General features: G+C 53.4%; 8 protein-coding genes across 8 annotated transcripts; 4 read left to right on the forward strand and 4 right to left on the reverse strand.

Annotated features, from left to right (window-relative positions):
• Positions 1 to 118: 118 nt before the first annotated feature.
• Positions 119 to 2,407, reverse strand: BDV59DRAFT_185612 (putative cysteine synthase B). The gene is made up of 3 exons (XM_073690880.1): positions 1,707 to 2,407; positions 829 to 1,658; positions 119 to 770 (listed from the first exon to the last, which is right to left on the reverse strand). The coding sequence occupies exons 1-3, from the start codon at positions 1,897 to 1,899 to the stop codon at positions 219 to 221; spliced, it is 1,575 nt and encodes a 524-aa protein (XP_073544602.1). The 5' UTR covers positions 1,900 to 2,407; the 3' UTR covers positions 119 to 218.
• Positions 2,408 to 3,032: 625 nt separating this feature from the next.
• On the forward strand, positions 3,033 to 5,280 carry BDV59DRAFT_209992 (putative MFS drug transporter; the record flags this gene model as incomplete). Its single annotated transcript, XM_073695502.1, has 7 exons — positions 3,033 to 3,302; positions 3,356 to 3,489; positions 3,543 to 4,336; positions 4,399 to 4,588; positions 4,637 to 4,702; positions 4,732 to 4,809; positions 4,863 to 5,280. Exons 1-7 carry the CDS (start codon positions 3,165 to 3,167, stop codon positions 5,278 to 5,280), a joined length of 1,818 nt encoding a protein of 605 aa, XP_073544603.1. The 5' UTR covers positions 3,033 to 3,164.
• Positions 5,281 to 5,380: 100 nt separating this feature from the next.
• BDV59DRAFT_101811 (E3 ubiquitin-protein ligase) lies at positions 5,381 to 7,728 on the reverse strand. The gene has a single exon (XM_073686438.1). It carries the CDS (start codon positions 7,589 to 7,591, stop codon positions 5,480 to 5,482), a length of 2,112 nt encoding a protein of 703 aa, XP_073544604.1. The 5' UTR covers positions 7,592 to 7,728; the 3' UTR covers positions 5,381 to 5,479.
• A 454-nt stretch (positions 7,729 to 8,182) lies between these two features.
• Positions 8,183 to 11,385, reverse strand: mfp (putative peroxisomal multifunctional beta-oxidation protein (MFP)). Its single transcript, XM_073686439.1, has 4 exons — positions 10,997 to 11,385; positions 10,694 to 10,921; positions 10,445 to 10,643; positions 8,183 to 10,385 (listed from the first exon to the last, which is right to left on the reverse strand). Exons 1-4 carry the CDS (start codon positions 11,150 to 11,152, stop codon positions 8,266 to 8,268), a joined length of 2,703 nt encoding a protein of 900 aa, XP_073544605.1. The 5' UTR covers positions 11,153 to 11,385; the 3' UTR covers positions 8,183 to 8,265.
• A 376-nt stretch (positions 11,386 to 11,761) lies between these two features.
• Positions 11,762 to 13,502, forward strand: BDV59DRAFT_185618 (TDA10 family protein). The gene is made up of 5 exons (XM_073690881.1): positions 11,762 to 12,152; positions 12,223 to 12,725; positions 12,778 to 12,801; positions 12,854 to 12,969; positions 13,018 to 13,502. The coding sequence occupies exons 1-5, from the start codon at positions 11,997 to 11,999 to the stop codon at positions 13,179 to 13,181; spliced, it is 963 nt and encodes a 320-aa protein (XP_073544606.1). The 5' UTR covers positions 11,762 to 11,996; the 3' UTR covers positions 13,182 to 13,502.
• BDV59DRAFT_101820 (uncharacterized protein) lies at positions 12,831 to 14,595 on the forward strand. The gene is made up of 2 exons (XM_073686440.1): positions 12,831 to 12,969; positions 13,018 to 14,595. Exon 2 carries the CDS (start codon positions 13,516 to 13,518, stop codon positions 14,434 to 14,436), a length of 921 nt encoding a protein of 306 aa, XP_073544607.1. The 5' UTR covers positions 12,831 to 12,969; positions 13,018 to 13,515; the 3' UTR covers positions 14,437 to 14,595.
• A 668-nt stretch (positions 14,596 to 15,263) lies between these two features.
• On the forward strand, positions 15,264 to 15,514 carry BDV59DRAFT_185621 (uncharacterized protein). The gene has a single exon (XM_073690882.1). The coding sequence runs from the start codon at positions 15,286 to 15,288 to the stop codon at positions 15,469 to 15,471; it is 186 nt and encodes a 61-aa protein (XP_073544608.1). The 5' UTR covers positions 15,264 to 15,285; the 3' UTR covers positions 15,472 to 15,514.
• Positions 15,515 to 15,534: 20 nt separating this feature from the next.
• On the reverse strand, positions 15,535 to 17,000 carry BDV59DRAFT_185624 (lactate/malate dehydrogenase family protein). The gene is made up of 3 exons (XM_073690883.1): positions 16,551 to 17,000; positions 16,245 to 16,474; positions 15,535 to 16,173 (listed from the first exon to the last, which is right to left on the reverse strand). The coding sequence occupies exons 1-3, from the start codon at positions 16,900 to 16,902 to the stop codon at positions 15,733 to 15,735; spliced, it is 1,023 nt and encodes a 340-aa protein (XP_073544609.1). The 5' UTR covers positions 16,903 to 17,000; the 3' UTR covers positions 15,535 to 15,732.
• Between the last annotated feature and the right edge of the window lie 471 nt (positions 17,001 to 17,471).

Genomic DNA, 17,471 nt, shown 5'->3' on the forward strand with positions numbered 1-17,471 from the left:
ACAACACTGCAGCTGTGAGCACATTTGCGCGCGATCTGCTTCCTGCGTCTGTATAGATATTAAAAAGCGGGTAACGTGTTTATTGATGCAAGGTATAGTACTATATTCCAGCAAAGACAGGAGGAATCGTGCTCATCGTTTCACATCCACATCGGCATAACAAGAACAACAAATGAATCAACAAACAAAGCTAAGCCTTTAGCGTCGGAAACTAATGCCTAGTTTGACTGCAGCGGCACGGCAATGTTGGTGGCGCTTGCACCTGCGCCATTATTTGTGACCATGGAGCAGGACGCCGTCTCCCCCCACAGACCGTGGTCATGGAGAGCCTTGTATCCTCCCCGCAGACTGTCTGCCTCTATGCCTTTAGCGCGCAGGACACTCGTGGCTACCCGTGCCGTGTCGCCGTTGTAGCAAATGACCAATACATGTGGGTGGTGCTCATGCAGAGGACCCACCACAGCAGAGTCCGTGAACAACGCCTCAAGCTCTCGCCATTGGGCCTCGAGGACACCAGGATCCGAGAAGGGCTTCGGGGTGTGAGAGTCGAGGGTCTGGAGGGGCAAGTTCACTGAGCCAGGCAAATGCCACGAGTCAAAGTCAGCAGCTCTGCGGAGGTCTAGAACGCAACGTTGCGGGCGCAGCACAATGGAACTAAGTAGGCTCCGAGAAAGAGAAGTGGAGGGAGTCTCGTAGAAGTGTGTGAACAGGACCACGGGGCTGCGTTCCCAACTCTCGTCATACCGGTAAAGGTCCACCTTTGTCAGTTGCTGGAACAGTTTAGTATCGATGAACCGTCGGAGGCAGTACAAAAGAGCTATAACGTACCTCATTCGTGATAGGGTGGAACTTGTCGGCTCCAAGCTTCTGGAAGTACTCGGCGATATATTGGTATGGCAGGTCGCAACAAAGGAACACGCAATGGATCGATCCATCGGGCCCACGTAGGTCGGACAATGTGCCCTCTTCCTTGCGTTTCTCCAGCATTTGGAATAGCCCCTGCAAATTGAACCCAGACGATGGACCACAGACAATACCCTCACGACAGAGATCGAGCGACAAGGAGAATGACTCCGGCGAACCCACCTCCTCAATGCTGTCAACTGCCTCTTTCCAGGGGAATTCCACAGGCTTCATAAGAGCAAACGACCGAGGTCCGGGGACACGATCTCCAGGGGCTGTGCACACACCAAGCCGGAACACAGACGGCTTCGCCTTCTTGAAGTAGGTACCCAAGCCAGTCATGGTTCCTGAGGTACCCATACCGGCACACAGGACGTTAATCTCCGGAAGTTGTTTGAAGATCTGCGGTCCTGTCCATCTAATATGAGAACCCCAGTTGTCATCATTTTCGTATTGGTTTGGGTTGAGGATGTGTTCAGACTCCAGAGCCATGCGACGTGCATTTTGGATCCCGCCACGTTCGTCGTAGGGTTCAGGTTGCGAGGGACCACCAAACAGGGTTATGTTCAGACCGAAGAACTGCATCAAACGCAGCTTAGCCTCGCTCGTCTTGTTGCTGAGGTATGCCCGTGTGTCCTGTATACCGTGCATGACCCGCGCGATCATGGACATGGAAATGACTGTTGAACCGGAGCTGTACTCAATGATTGTGTCCGTTTTACCCGGTACGACGCTAGACTCCAGCATGTTCATCGCTGCGAGATTAGTGAAGGCCCCTCAATAGTGAAGGTGGGGGATCACACCTGGCATAGCTTTGACATTGTTTGCAGGATGCATCGTCATCAGCTTAGCATAGATTCGCACGCCATCTTTGTGAAATGGATTCAAATGCTCCGGTAACTCAACCAGGGGGAGAGGGGGCTGGGAGTCCGGATTGAAGTATTTCTTCAGGGAATCCGGACCAAAATAGACATTGAGTTCATTAATATTTGCCATGGTATGGTGCAGGAAATATAGAGGAAACTAAAGAAGGGAACAAGCTATGCAGACACGCAGGATTGACAAGTCACATATGCATGCAGTGTGAGGGAAAAAGGGGCGGAGATGCATATACTTTTTGCACCTGATGATGCAGACGGCCGCTGCATTATATCTATACGCCGTACAACATACAGACAGTATAAGCGAAACCCCTCCTACTCCCTGCTACCATGATCCACTCCAGCCCCGTATTTCACAGAACCCTGCTGCCCACATTTGGTCGGAGGTGGATTTAGGCTTCTGCATGTACCCAGGGACCTTGCGAGTCTTCTCCGATGTAGATCATCTGCTTCGGGTCTTTATGATAGGTCGATACTCGACTGTCTCGTCGGCAATATGTTCAGTGCCAAGCGGTCAGCTTGATGATCTTACTCGAGATTGGGAATACCTGTACTTGGGAGAATTAAGATCTGGCATTGCAGTGGACTGTTACATGGCTGGATCCCGACCTAGCGAGACAGGGTCTGCAACCGTCGGGGGTTTTTATTCATGGAAATCTGCCAAAATGCCGCATAGTATACATTGGATCCATTTGGTGTGTCATGAATTGATCAAGTATGGGCATGCCTCGGTCGAGTAGGGCACCATCCCAGACGTCACAGATCGATCATTCCCACGAGATCTGAGCCCTACGAAACTTTGTGACCATCACCATCACAACGTCGAGATAGCCCTATGCCCTACACGTCAATCGCAGCAACCTCCACAGGGTTACGAAGCATCAAGAAGCAAAACTCCGCCAGCTCAAGCAAGACCCAACACGCTCTTGGCAGCAGCCAAGACTGGATGAGGCTTGCAAGGTCCCTATCGCAGGATAGGGGAAACGTACAAAAACATACAACCACCGCAGGTCCTCAGTGCAGACAGATGAATATCGTCTTGGCAATTGAGGACCTTGATGAGAGCGTTTGAGCAGGTTTCGGGCATGATGGCGCTGATCCCTACCGTCGTAACCCTAAACCGGACCGCGCGCGCCAGACGGAAAATTCCTCATGATCCCACCGCAACGACGAGATGAGTAGCAGATCCTCGGCTATAGAATAAATCTAGAATTGATCTTCAGTTTTCTGTCCACCGGGGTTTTCTCGCTTAGCGAGATCATGTCGCTGTCTCAGCTCCATCCTGTCCTCGGAGGTTTTAAGCCGGTGATCCTCCAGAGCTTCATTTCTACACAGTTTTCATCTTTAGGCGCAGGAAAGTAGGCACGACACCCAACAGCCATGTCCGGGGCAGCTCTCGCGCAGGACAAGCCCTCGAGTCCGTCCAATACTTCCAGTTCGGACTCGGCCGACGCCAAACCCGCCGTCCATGTCTTCAACGAACAAACGCACTATGTGCCCCCCAGCACCATCATCACGGTATACACCCCCAGCTGGACGGCACCACCACCTTCTCTTAACATGAGCACCAGATATTCCTCGCCTGCTCGACAGTCGACCTCATTGCCTTGATGGACCAAACCACCCTCGCAGCCAGTTTATCCATCATCGGCAACGCCCTCCACGCCAGCGACCAGACAGCCTGGATCTCCGGTGGCTACTTCGTGTACATATCCCCTCCCTATCTGCCCACACGAGTCCATACTAACAAATCGCCAGCACATCCACATGCTTCCAGCTCCTTTACGGCCGCCTGTCAGACATCTGGTCGCGCAAGCTCGTCCTCTTCGTCGGCCTGGCCATCTTCTTTTTCGGCAGTCTGGCCGCGTCCCTCGCGCAGACCGCCACGCAACTGATCATCTTCCGCGCCTTCACCGGTGTGGGCGGCGGTGGCCTGATGACCGTCGCGCAGATGATCGTCAGCGACGTGGTGCCGCTCCGCGAACGCGGCAAATACCAGGGCATCCTGGGTGCAGTCGTGGCCATCGCGAACGGCATCGGCCCCGTCATCGGCGGTGCGTTGGCCTCCACCGGCCACGACGGCTGGCGCTGGATCTTCCGGCTGAACCTGCCGCTAACGGCTATCTGCACCGCATGCGTGTTCTTCTTCATGCCGCTGCGCAAGGTGACCGGCGACTGGCGCGTGAAGCTCGCGGCAATTGACTTCTTCGGGGCCGCGCTGGCGCTGGGCGGCACGGCGGTGCTTCTGCTGGGCTTGAACTGGGGCGGAGGCGAGTATGCGTGGCAGTCGGCGCATGTCATCGCCACGCTGGTCGTTGGGGGCGTCGTCTGTGTAGCGTTTGTTGCGTGGCAGTGGAAGGGGACGAAGTATCCGCTCGTCCCGATGCACATCTTCACCTCACGCATCGTGAATGGTGCGTGCTTGACTATGTTCATCAACGGGTGGAACTTCCTCGTGCAGGTCTACTACATCCCGACGTTCTACCAGCTCGTGTTCGAGTACTCGACCGTCAAGGCCGGCGCAATGCTCCTCCCGATTACCCTGATGCAGAGTATGTCTCTATTCCCGTTGAACCTACCACCTTGTGGCCCTTGTGTGTGCTGACTGCAACAGCCGTGAGCAGCACTCTCTCCGGATTGGTGGTTCACTGGGTCGGCCGCTACAGAGAATGCATCCTCTTCGGCTGGATGATCTGGGCCGTGGGTCTGGGTCTCTTCTCGACCCTTGATAAGTCCTCCGGACTGGGCAAGCAGATCGGATACGGTCTTCTCACCGGCGTTGGTGTAGGAAACACTCTACAACCGTAAGGCCGTCCGCCCATCAGCCCCAACCCTCAACTAACACCAATCAGTGCATTAATCGCCGTGCAAGCTGGCGTCGAACGACGAGACATGGCCGTCGTAACCTCTTTCCGGAAGTTCGTCCCCACTAATGCAATCAATGAAGTATAACATGGACTAACGTTATCAGCTTCGTCCGGAATCTCGGTGGAACACTCGCCCTCGCCATCGCCGGAACCATCATGTAAGCGAATCGGCTCCCAGAGGACTATGTTGGAGAACTAATAGAAAGCGTAGAAACAACCTGATCGGTTCGTCGATTGCCTCCCTGGGCTTGTCGGACTCAGAACAACGAGCCTTCCTGTCCAGCCCCCAAAATTATCTGTCCAAACTCCCAGCGGACGAGGCTGCACATGCGCGTGCGCTGCTGATCCCCGCGTATAAGCGCGGGTTCCGGATTATCTTCCTCATTGGGGCGTCGTTGGCTGCGTTTGCATTCGTTTTGGCCTTTGTCCTGATGCCGCAGGTTGGGCTGAAGCGGGCTGACGATGAGAAATTGAAGGCGGAGGGTGAGAAGAGACTCAATGGCGAGATTGGACATGGGGATGTCGAGAGAGATCCTAGCCCGACGGATGAGAACAACGGAAGCAATGATAAGAGAGCAGAGTCTGCGAATGCACAAGAAGGGGATGGGAATGCCGAGAAGAAAGAATAGGGGGCATTCTGATTTGAGGACTCTTATTAACCCTGCAGCTATCAATCGTGGGGATAATAGCCTATAATTAAGATATAATATAATAATTTAGCCACGAAGGAAGGTCATGTCTCATTACATCATGATCAAGCAGGCCGTTCTTGTATGCCATACCGACTCCGCCAAAACGCCAATCCAAAAGCAAAACGAAAAACCGTCATCATAGCTGTTCAATCACCACCACACGTTCAACGAGGGTGTCCACCAGGGACTGCCCATTCTGCCACGCCTCACCCAGCCAGTAGCTCCAGCCATTACCGACTCCACGAGCGGAACCCCGGTCGTTCTTGGAAAAATCATGGTTCACATGGAGGCTGATACCTACCGCAGCGCCCTCCTGTCGGGCGTGCCACTCACGCTCTGCTTTTGCACCAGCACGGCGCGCCACGGCCTCCTCATCCTCATCCTGGTAGAGTTCGCACTTGTTGCACTGATTGCATTTAGCCCCGGGGAACACACGAAAATGCTCGCAGAAATGGTGATATCCGTCGTCTATTTCTTCCTGGAACGCCTCAAATGGTCCCGGCACGGCTCCAGCGCGGTTTTCTATAACCATCCCACCTCCGATCATGCGGATATTCTCTTGGTTTCCGCGGCGGCCATCAGGTCTGCTAGCCCGAGAGACGAGACCTTTCCGGCAGATATAACACATTGAGTATCCGCAAACACATGTTAGTTTATTGCAGCCCGAGGACTTGACAAAAGACGTGCCGCAGCGGGGGCAGGTACGCTTCACGGCAGCTGTTCGAGCGGCCTCCACAGTAGCGCGGAGATCAAGCAGGAGCGGCTCATGGCATACATGGGGATCACGCCACGGTTTTTGGCATGTGATACAGCTAACCTGTCGACAAAGCGAGTTGGCGCAAGTGAACTTCTTCGGTCGATACTTGAGATACAGGTTGGTGATCGAGTTGCGCCAGACACTGGGGAGGGTGGTCGGATCGCGGAGGTGTATCACGATGAGTGGAATCATGAGCAAGCCAATCAAATCGAGCAAGAGCAAGGTTATTAGAACGGTGGAAAAGCTCATGGCTTGCCGGCGGAACCGCCACCGGACCCCCCCCTCGGGAGGGTGATGCGCAGGATCCACCTCAGCGTAAGCACATGAGGGGCAACGAATGAGCTTCAGTTGGGTCATAACCAGGGCATCGGAAGCCAAGCGGGTCTCGAACTTTGTATACGTCTCGAAACCGGCCTTATCAAGAAGTATAGCCTGCTTCACGACATCGGAATTCAGACTTCCAGGGCAGGGTTCAGCAACAGGCGCCAGACACTTCAGAGTCGAGCGCTCCGTGTCAACAGATTGCCTCCAACCCTGGCCGAACAGCGCCTCATGGACCGTCCGACGAATGCAGGCATAGCATATGACATGGCAAAGCTCCGAGCATGTGGCTATCTGCTCAAAGGTGACATCCGACAGACAGCACTCGCACTCAAACAATGCGTCCATCATCTTGGCTTCGTGGGTGTTCAGTTCCTGCGCAAGCAGCTGGTCGTTCTCTTCCCGCGCCTCTTGATTTGCCCGGAGCAGCGGTACCAGCAACGCGCTGTGCAGTTCCTGATCCAGCTCCACACACCCAGTCTCTTTTAGCTGGGGAATAATCTCGTCCGCGTGTCGCTGCCACACAATCAGTGGGTGGTGCGGATCACGCTCGCGCTTACTTCTGAATGGGAGGATGTTGTTGATAGCGGCACGCCACGTCTTCCGCGACAGATCGTGGAGGGTGGGACGCGCACGTAGGTAATCAAAATTGACCTCGGCGAGTACGGCCTCGACGGTGCTCTTGCTGAGGACGTTGAATTCCTTGACCAGGGCCGCCTTGACTGCAGATTTATATTCGGGGGACCGGAAACGTTCGTGCGGAGGAACGACGGCATTGATGTCTCGAGGGCAGTCTGCATCCGCGTTTCCACCAGTTGTTCCTTCCTGAACATTCCACCGTCCGGCCACCCACTCGTTCTTGTTGCGCAGGAGCTGGTCAACGCAGACGCGGAGGCGGCTGTCGCCCTGGAATCGGACGAGGAGCTCCCGGAAGACCTCAATCTTCACATCGGGGAAGATCAGACTCAGGGTTTCCAAGTCATCGTTCAGCTCCTTTGCCTCTGGCTTCGAACGCTCGTCGGGGGTAGCCGCCGCCGATTCAGACCGAGAGCGTGTGCCAAAGGGGTTATTTCGGAGGGCTTCGGTGATCGTATTCGAGAGGACGCCATCGCTGGAGGATTGGGTGGTGTAGGGCCTCGCTAATCGCGAGATAGGTAGCGAAAGCACCATCGTTGCATGCAAGGGAGTCGGACCCGCTACATGATCGGACAAGGTGGGGAAGCCGGGGGAGAGGGAATTGCAAAGGCAAGAGTAGAATCGAATGGGCCACAGGGAGGGTGATTAGGTAGCAGGATAGATGAGGAATGCGAGCGTGGAAGACCCGTAAGATGGCCAGAAGAACAGATGATGTCCGCATATTCCGTTACATAAGCAGACGTCCACATCCCAAACCAGCGCGATATACTTCACGTCAATGTATGGTTTCTATTTAATTCATCGTGCTAGAGACAATTCGCATTTTTCATAGTAACGCGATTTATTCGAGGCCATCTTTCGGCGGTTTCTTCGGGATATGGTGGTTCTTCGGTATTATTTGCACCGTAGCCCATGGATATCTCCCAATATATATTCTGACTACTATCAAAAAACTTTGGCTTTTAGAAGCCATTTTACGATTCCACTGGCATGAAACGACGACACTTACAGACATTTGTATTCTAGTTGAAACTTCAGATATATTTTTACCGTTGGTTTAACCTACAATCCGACATACATTTTCTACTACACCAGCGATGGAGACCCCATGAAAGTCAAAACATAATGGAATTGCTGCAAGACAAGCATGATATCTATTTACACAATTTATTCACTCCGAACCCATAATAGAACTGACCCGCATTATTTTACAACTTCGCCTTAGCACCCTCCAACAGCTCAACACCGGCACCGGTGATGGCGGGCTTGCCAGTGTCGACGACGGTGGTCTGGAAGACGACAGTGTTGCCCTCCTTCCACATCTCGGTCTTCAGGGTCTGACCGGGGAGCACGACACCGGCGAAACGGACCTTCAGGTTCTTGAAGGCACCGAACTTGGTGAACACGTGCTTACCGGAGACACCGAGGGAGCAGAGACCGTGGAGGATGGGGATCTTGAAGCCACCGACCTTGCTGAACTCAGGGTCGATGTGGAGAGGGTTGCGGTCACCGTTGAGACGGTAGAGGGCGGCCTGGTCCTCGGAGGTCTTCTCCTCAACGACGGCGTCGGGCTGACGCTTGGGGGGCTTGTAGGCGGCGGTGGCGCCCTTGGGGCGAACGGCGGTGGGCTTGGGAGAGCCACCGAAGCCACCAGAGCCACGGATGAAGACAGTGGACTCGTTGTAGAAGAGATCCTCACCGGTCTTCGCGTCCTTGGTGGTGTAGCCGGCAACAACGAGAGCGGCGTTGCCCTTGTCGACCACGTCGATGAGGTGGGGGTACGTGACGGTGTTGGCGGCGGTGGGGATGGGGAACTTGCGGACCTCCATGTACTGCTCACCGTGCAGGAGCATCATGGGGGAGAAGTTCTTGACGATGTCGTCCATGTTCCAGGGGGTGGCGGTGTTGAACCAGGGGATCACACCGTAGGTGGGGAGGGCCTGGAAGTGCTCGTTGTTCTCGTAGACAAGAGGCAGGTCGGTGCGCTTGGCACCCAAGCTGAGGTTGTAGAGGATAATGTCCCGGTCGACGTAGTCGAAGGGAGTACCGTCGCTCTTAGCCTGCTTGGCCTTCTCGATGTTGGCGAGGATGTCATTGCCACCCTCCTCACCACCGGAGCGGTTGGCCATGTTGGCCATGACCTTCTCGGTACCAGCCTGGCCATCCTCGGGGTGGTCGGCGCGGCCGTCGTCGAAGTTGGCAATCTGGTTCCACTGCTTGAGGACGGCCTCGGGAGTGAGCTTCACGTCAACGGGGAAGCCGTGACCACCGGTGCGCTGCCAGCGGGTACGGGCAAACCAGCCACTGCCGCACTCGAAGAGACCCTTGGTGGAGGGCTCAGGGGCCATGTCAGAACCAAGGAGGACCACGAGAGGGGCGACGTAGTCGGGCTTGAAGGCCTGGACCATCTCCTCGGGCATGATGGTACGGGTCATGTTGGTACCGGCGTTGGGAGCGATGGTGTTGACCTTGATGTTGTACTTGGCGCCCTCGAGGGCGAGGGTGCGGGAGAAACCAAGGATACCGAGCTTAGCAGCGGCGTAGTTGGCCTGACCGAAGTTACCATAGATACCGCTGGTGCTGGCGGTGTTGATGATGCGGCCGTACTTCTGCTTGAGCATGTAAGGCCAGGCAGCCTTGGTGACCTTGTAGGTACCACGGAGGTGGACGTTGATGACGGGGTTCCAGAGCTCATCGCTCATGTTGGTGAAGGCCTTGTCACGCAGGATACCGGCGTTGTTGACGAGGATATCAATGCGTCCAAAAGCATCGATGGCGGTCTTGATGACAGCGTCACCGTCCTCGCAGGAGGCCTTGTTGCCAACGGCCTTGCCGCCCATCTGGCGGATCTCCTTAACGACAGGCTCAGGGTCAACGAGATCGTTGACAACGACGGAGGCACCGTACTTGGCGAATAAAAGGCAGTAGCAGCGGCCAAGACCGTTACCGCCACCGGTGACGAGGGCCACCTTGCCCTTGAAGTCGGGCTCCTGACCAGCGGGAGCGCTGGGAGTCTTCAGGCCATCTTCCAGGAGAGTCATAAAGTCGGCCGGGCCGGTAGGATAGCTAGGGGCAGAGAAGTCGTTGACGCCGTTCCACTGACGGGCGATAGCGCCGGGAGTGAGGGAGTCATCGGTCTTGAGGAGAGCACCCTTGGCACGCTCCCAGCGCAGCTTAGCGACGTGACCACCACCAACTTCGTAGATACCACCGGTCTCGGTGGTGTTGGAGGAGTGGACGAGGACGGCAACGAGAGGGACAACCCAGTCGGGCTTGAGGTTCTCGAGGACCTCAGGGGGCATGACGGTAGCAGTCATGCGGCTAGCGGCTATAGAGAGTTAGGAGGGCCCGGAAATACCATTGAAACTAACTTGTGGAGGAACATACCAATAGGAGCAATGACATTGGCAATGATGTTGTACTTGGCACCCTCCTTAGCCAGGGTCTCGGTGAAACCGACCTGACCGAGCTTGGCGGCGGAATAGTTGGCCTGACCGAAGCTACCGAAGAGACCGGCAGCGGAGGCAGTGTTGATGACACGGCCGTACTTCTGTTTCCGGAAGTGAGGCCAGGCGGCGCGAGCACACTGACGCTGTCAGTAGGGGAGACGCAGATGAAGGATAATGGATGGCCCACCTTGTATGCACCATAGGTGTGGACCTTGTTGATCAGATCCCAGTCCTGATCCTTCATGTTCTTGAAGCTGATATCCCGGAGGATACCGGCGTTGTTGATGAGGACATCAATACGGCCGAAGTTCTTGATCGCGGTGTCGATGATGGCTTCGCCATTCTCGACGCTGTCGTAGTTGGCGACGGCCTTGCCGCCGGCGGCACGGATCTCCTCGACAACGACGTCGGCAGCCTGTGAAGATTTGATGTCAGTGAGATTTGCGAGGGATATTTTGGGAGGATTTGCATGTGATATGACGTGACGTACCTTGGAGGACTTGCCCTCACCTTGGTGAGAGCCACCGAGGTCGTTGACGACGACGTTGGCACCCCGGGATGCGAAGAAGGTAGCATAGGCCTTGCCCAGACCACCACCAGCACCCGTCACGACGACGGTCTGGTTATCAAAGCGTAACTCCGACATTGTGGATGTGTGAGAGGGGGTGAGGGAGAGTGAGGGAGATGAGGAGAGGAATGTCAGGAGAGGACGGGAAGAAGAGGGTATAAAAATAAATCACAGGAGAAGGAGGAACAGAGGAAGAAGAAGGACCTCGGAACCGAGCGAGTTATAAGAGGGAGAGTCTGGGGCCAGAAGAAGAGGAGAGGAGGAGAGAGAGGATGAGGTCGAGAGAAGAATCCGGGGGAAGCAGACGGAGGTCACGCTCGGCAAGGTGGGAGAAAAGGAACCTCGGCATCTTTGCAGCTCGGCGGTTGGCTGGACGGGCGGTTGGGACTAGGCAGATGATGCCCCATCACATGCCGAGTCAGCCACGGGAGGCCGGACCTAGGGGTGTGAGGGTGCTGTATGCATCACTGGAGTTATTGGAGTGATTTTAAATATAGTCTATCGATGTTGTCGTGCCGTCGAGGAGATTGATCGTGGTTGTGGTTGTTGTTGTGGTGGGCATAACTATGGATAACCATGTAAATGACTAATCATGGATAACTAATGCCTGAACATGTGATCTTACGTCATGTCTCGTGATTCTCAAATTATAACCAGATACTACTAACCTTCCTGCTCAGGAGGTATCTGTACAAACACCTCCATACTGCGTACTTGATAGAATTGCACTCACTCTCCGTCCTCAACACACTCCATCATGCCCAGAACACCTGGCTTCGGAGTGGGTATTTCCGCCCCGGAATTCCTCCCCAGATCCGCTCGGCTCTTCTCCGATACGCTCCCAGCCCACTTCTATATAGCCTCAAGAACCTGCAATTCATCCCCTCCATGATATCCATCTAACTCCAACTACCATCTCATAATGCCTCAGATCATCGACGACAAGTCCCAACATTGCATCCCCTTCCTCCTCGACCGCCTAAAGCAGCACCAGTTGCGCCATGGAAACAACCCCGCCGATACCCCACCTTTCTTCCTCGGTCTGAACGGCGTGCAAGGGGCCGGCAAAACCGTCCTGGTACGGCTTCCCTTTCCGCTGCAACAATACCTGTATCTGCATTTCACCCACACTGACGCATACTGCACAGGTCTCCACCCTGCAATCCACCCTGCGTGCTCCTCCTTACTCTCTCGCCGTTGTCACCCTCTCCCTCGACGATCTCTATCTTCCGCACGACCAACAAGTCAATCTTGCCAGAACCTTCCCAGATAACCCACTCCTTCAACATCGTGGTCAACCGGGCACCCATGATCTCCCTCTAGCGAAAGAGGTCTTCGACTCCCTGCGCGCAGAGCAGCCCACCCCGATCCCCCAGTACGACAAGTCCGCCTTCGCGGGCCAGGGAGACCGCGTGCCCCGATCGAACTGGCAGATTGTCAATGCAGACGGTCAGGAGAAAGTCAAGGTGGTGATCTTCGAGGGATGGAGTGTTGGGTTCCGCGCATGGGATGATGAGGTGCTTCGACAGAAATGGGAAGCAGCCACGCACCAGAAGGAACAGGCCGGCTACAATGGGAGGCTGGGTTATGTCAAGTTTGAGGACGTCAAAGCCGTGAACGATGCGTTGCGCGAGTACGATGCGATCACAGAGTAGGCTTAGTGCTCCAGTCGTTGAAGGAGACTTGACGCTAACAGTCGATAGCCGGCTGGACGCCCTGATTCATATGTATGTTGGCTGATTATCGCTCAAACACGATCGCGATGCTGACAACCCACAGTGATGCGCAAGATCTCCATTACGTCTATGACTGGCGCCAGGAGCAAGAGAGAACCCTTCGCGCAGCCAAAGGAACCGGCATGACCGAAGAACAAGTAACTAACTTCGTCAATGGCTGTAAGCAACCGCTTAATAACATATGCGCCGTCGAGCTAACAGGCATAGACTATCCCTCCTACGAGCTTTATACCGAAACCCTCCGCCAGGGCACCTTCAAACCCATACGCCACGCAACGACTGCAAACGCTCCTGCTTCCGGCTGGGAAGGCAGACAGCTCCGTCTTACAGTCAACCAAAGCCGACGTGTTGAGGAAGTCAGCCAGATTTAGACAGCTACGACTTTTATCTGTACATAGGGATTGTCAAAAAATCACGGATAGATGGCGAAAGTGTAGCCGTATGCTTGCTAAAGGCTAAGCCAGCAGGGCCATGCGGATTCTTGTGCAAGGTTGTTTCTCATTTTAACCGGCTACATCATTGTACAGATTCTATGTGACCGCCAGCCATTGATATTATTGAGGAGGCTTCGAATGTGTGGTTGGCTGCCAAAAGTGCCTCGGCTACTTCGACAGCGTTTAGAAAGCCAAGTAAACTAGTGACGTCAACCATCATGAGTCATCCTGAATCATTTTGACTTCATATCTAAAGACCATAGATAATCCTATGGATGTTCTATTTAATCAACAGTTGATCTCATTTATTTCGCTTCGTAGCAGAATATCCTTCATCCCGAAAACAATCCCTAAACAATCGCTCGCCATGCCGCCAACTCCAATCGTCTTCTACGACATCGCCATGCGGCCCCCGGTGGAGAAGACCTGCTGCTCACCAAACCCTTGGAAAACCCGATTGGCACTCAACTTCAAAAATGTCCCATACTCGACCTCCTGGGTACCTTTACCCGACGTTGCAAAAGTACGCAAAGGTCTGAAAGTCCCGCCCTGTCGCAAATTTGCCGATGGGACCGACTTCTTTACCCTGCCGATCATCGAGGATCCTAGCACTGGATCCTTGGTCGGCGACTCCTTCGATATCGCAGTCTACTTGCAGAAGACATATCCGAACTCAGGGGCGGGTGACCTCTTCCCTCCACAGACCATCGACTACGAGTTTGCCCAAGATCCGGCGACCCCAGTACCGCTGTCGGAGTGTAGCAACAGCGATTTTCCGGAATATGCTAAATTCAATGTGAACGTCGACGCTGCATTTACCGCACATGTATCGCTCGCGGTTCAGGAATTTCCGTTTGATCCAGCGACGGCCGATATCAGTAAGGCGGAGTTCGCCCGGCGCGCGGGTCTTACGCGCTGGGAGGACTTTCGGTTGGCCGGCGAGGCGCGAGAGAAGGTGAAAGAATCGTTTCGGAATACGCTGGGTGGCCTGGCCAAGGTATTCTCCAAGGACACGAGTGGGCCATTTCTGCTCGGTGCAAGAGCGACCTATGCGGACTTTATTGTCGGTGCCTGGCTGCGAATGATGCACGCGACTCTGCCGGAGAGTGAATGGAAGGAGGTGAGAAGCTGGCATAATGGTCTCTTTGGGCAGTTGCATGATGCGTTAGAGGCATACGCTCAGGTGAAATAAGGTGGAGGAGCTTCTACTGTCAATCCGGACTTTCCTCGGCTCAACCCGGATTATCCTTCTCTCGTGGCCAACTACCTCCCTCGACCTTCTCGAAAAGGGCAGCAAGCCTTATGCGAAGAGTCTCGGGATTTGGTTCTCAGGCATAGGCCTGAATTTTCCAGGCACGGAAGAACCGTTATACTTGATGAAGTGAGCGCTTTTAACCCAGGTACCTATTCACACCAAATATCACACTATGTCGGCTGTACAGGAATCTATGCCTACCTTTAATAGGTAGGGATCAAGTTCTTAGTTTCCGCCATGGCAGTGCTTTTGCAATGGGCCATTCAGCCATGCGCAGAACCCCATGGCCATTGGCACGACGGTTGTATCCACATTTGATCTCCAGTGATCAGTTCCTTAGCATCCTCTTATATTCAAGACGTCTTTCCTACGTGTGGCCTAACGTACCCAATCCCAAGACTAGACATAGACAGGAAATGACAACAAAATGTTCATTCTCATTCTTACATTTGTGATTCTCTTCAACCTAGGCCCCGCTCTTTACTATACGAACAAACCAACCGAGAACTGCATAATTCTTGTTTACGAAGCGCTTCGTCTGTATCCTCCAGAAAAGAAGTGCTTGATGTTATGGCACAGAATGGGCTTCGCCGCGGTGAAAATGGCCTGCAGTTCTACGTGATGTGTGAACTTCCTTCGAATGTCATCTTGGCAGAGGAGTTTACTGAGCATTTTGATGGGGTTTCTATTGGCTCCAATGACCTGACGCAACTGACCTTGGGCGTGGACCGAGACTCAGGCGAATTCACTGATTTGTTCAATGAGCAAGACGAGGCAGTGAAGTAGATGATAGCGAAAGTCATGTCAGTTGCTCGCGAGAAGGGCTGCAAGATTGGCATTTGTGGACAAGCACCCAGTGACCACCCTGAGTTTGCCAGGTTTTTGATTGAAGCTGGGATCAATTCGATATCTGTCAGCCCTGACAGTTTTGTGGCGGTTAAGAAGAATGTGGTAGCTGCTGAGAGGTCGTAAGCTAGGTGCGCAATATCGTTGTGAGCAATAACCTTGAAGAATTTTGAATAAATTTGGAATTACGCAGTTATTCTCATTTTAATGAGGGTGTAAAAACCATCTGTTCAGTGCTTATGATTTCCGACCGCCGCCGGCTATTGACCCACTCCTACTTCGTGAATATTGCGCGCGAGGTTACGGGGTTTTGGGTACTGTGTAAGGTCACTTTCGCAGACTGGATAGCAGTATGCGCAGTCCTTGTGGAAACGACGCACCCCACTGTCACTTTTCGCTGTCGTGTATTTTGTCCAGCGTCTCCTTCAGTGCCCCCGCAGATTCCTTAATGGCATCTTTTTCCTCATCGCTAACCGGAACCGCAAATCTCCTTATAACTCCCTTCCGACCAAGGACGACCGGCAAGCTAAAGCAACACCCATATTCCGGTTGGTAACAGCTGATAGGCCGAACGTTCCGCTTATCGCAGACGATCGAAGAGCAGATGCTTGTCACTATGGATCCAATACCAAAAGGGGTTGCTCCCTTGGCTGAAACGATCCTCTGGGATCTGTGTCGACACTCGTCTGCCAATTTGGCGCGATCGAAGCTCACAGGCAAGACGGCCTTGCCAATAGGTATGCCTCCCACTGTTGCAGTTGACCATGCTGCAACCTGTGAAGGGCCGTGTACGCCTAAAACATACAAATCAATAGAATTCGCGGAAACCTGCTCAACAACGAGAGATCGTATGTTAGCCATGGGATTCATAGTTTTGGAACTGCCCAGGCCGCGCTCACCCCAATGGCCTCTGATACTAGTCCCCGAAGCCGGACCGAGTCAAGGAACGTTCCCGACCCCAGCACCTGCGATGCTGGGAGACCAGAGATCTCATGGGCAAGGGAAGTCAGCAAATCTACTGGATTTGCCACCACAAGTAGAATCGTGTCAGGCCTGTACGGTCTCATTGCGTTCACAACACCGCGGACGATCGCAATGTTCCGATCCATATGTTGCGAGCTGGTTTCCCCTGGACCTGGTCAGCCTATATCTTCTTCGTGAGAATATGGTTCAGTTTCAGTAAGAGGAAAGTTTCCTTTCGATACCTATGGAATATTTTGAACCGGCTGTAATGACGACGATGTCACACTCCCGCGCCTCATGGTATGTCCCAGCCCGCACTCTAGTTCCACTATTGCCCGCATATGCCACATCAGAGAGATCGCGAACCTGCGCATCCCTGAGGTCTGATTTGATGTCGACTAGAAGAATCTCACTAGCAACTGAGCTTAGGATCAGTGCATAGGCCACCGCACCCCCAACCTGGCCTACGCCGATAACTGCAACAGTCGGTTTTGGTGTCTGCTGGGATTCCATTCGTGATTGAGTATGCCGAGATGATTTTCCATTGCATTTCATAAGGAAGCAATTACCACGCGGATATTTAGCTATTCGCATTTTCCTGGATCAGATAGCTAAGATGCTGAGCAGTAAAGTATATATGATGCAATTCAGTGTGTATCTTGCTTCTAACTCGCTGAAATAAGGCCCGGAATCCGTAACAGGGTTGTCATGTTTTGGGTGCACTGCGGGGTCAGCAGAGGATCATTCCACTCTTCCAGTTCTAGACAACGGTCCATTTCATACACCTGAATAAAATTAAACTTCCATACAGATGCCATATTGCCGGGAAAATGTCAACTTTCTTCATACACACATTGTCGACTTTCGCATAGTGGGTGTTAATTCATACTTGAACATTCACCATTGGAGGAATAAAGTCTTTCTGCATAGGGTATTAGATGTCTAGACTAGCCTATATGCGGGGCCGGTGTATAGTCCGTTATTGAATCGTAGTTTAAATGAAACTGCATAAATACTTCCCCATTCCCATCGGGCGAATTGTAATAACAATAACAAGCCTCACAGATGCTGAGTCGGGTCAACTGACTCGTTCGGGATTACCATGTTATTCTTTTTGAAGGGCAAACATTGTTTTTCCTCCCGTAGAGAAGCTTACTACCTCG

Source organism: Aspergillus ambiguus (assembly GCF_047715705.1).
Source record: "Aspergillus ambiguus strain CBS 117.58 unplaced genomic scaffold BDV59scaffold_37, whole genome shotgun sequence".
In the NCBI taxonomy this organism is placed as follows: Eukaryota; Fungi; Ascomycota; class Eurotiomycetes; order Eurotiales; family Aspergillaceae; genus Aspergillus; species Aspergillus ambiguus.

Coding starts and splice junctions, on each gene's coding strand:
- BDV59DRAFT_185612 (XM_073690880.1), bottom strand. CDS start 1,899: ATGGCAAATATTAATGAACTCAATGTCTATTTTGGTCCGGATTCCCTG. Junction 1,659..1,706: donor CAATGTCAAAGCTATGCCAG/GTGTGATCCCCC, acceptor CTAATCTCGCAG/CGATGAACATGCTGGAGTCT. Junction 771..828: donor TCCACCCTATCACGAATGAG/GTACGTTATAGC, acceptor AAACTGTTCCAG/CAACTGACAAAGGTGGACCT.
- BDV59DRAFT_101811 (XM_073686438.1), bottom strand. CDS start 7,591: ATGGTGCTTTCGCTACCTATCTCGCGATTAGCGAGGCCCTACACCACC.
- mfp (XM_073686439.1), bottom strand. CDS start 11,152: ATGTCGGAGTTACGCTTTGATAACCAGACCGTCGTCGTGACGGGTGCT. Junction 10,922..10,996: donor GTGAGGGCAAGTCCTCCAAG/GTACGTCACGTC, acceptor AAATCTTCACAG/GCTGCCGACGTCGTTGTCGA. Junction 10,644..10,693: donor ACACCTATGGTGCATACAAG/GTGGGCCATCCA, acceptor TGACAGCGTCAG/TGTGCTCGCGCCGCCTGGCC.
- BDV59DRAFT_185618 (XM_073690881.1), top strand. CDS start 11,997: ATGCCTCAGATCATCGACGACAAGTCCCAACATTGCATCCCCTTCCTC. Junction 12,726..12,777: donor GAGTACGATGCGATCACAGA/GTAGGCTTAGTG, acceptor AACAGTCGATAG/CCGGCTGGACGCCCTGATTC. Junction 12,970..13,017: donor AACTAACTTCGTCAATGGCT/GTAAGCAACCGC, acceptor TAACAGGCATAG/ACTATCCCTCCTACGAGCTT.
- BDV59DRAFT_101820 (XM_073686440.1), top strand. CDS start 13,516: ATGGATGTTCTATTTAATCAACAGTTGATCTCATTTATTTCGCTTCGT.
- BDV59DRAFT_185621 (XM_073690882.1), top strand. CDS start 15,286: ATGATAGCGAAAGTCATGTCAGTTGCTCGCGAGAAGGGCTGCAAGATT.
- BDV59DRAFT_185624 (XM_073690883.1), bottom strand. CDS start 16,902: ATGCGAATAGCTAAATATCCGCGTGGTAATTGCTTCCTTATGAAATGC. Junction 16,475..16,550: donor CGGTTCAAAATATTCCATAG/GTATCGAAAGGA, acceptor GACCAGGTCCAG/GGGAAACCAGCTCGCAACAT. Junction 16,174..16,244: donor TAGTATCAGAGGCCATTGGG/GTGAGCGCGGCC, acceptor GTTGTTGAGCAG/GTTTCCGCGAATTCTATTGA.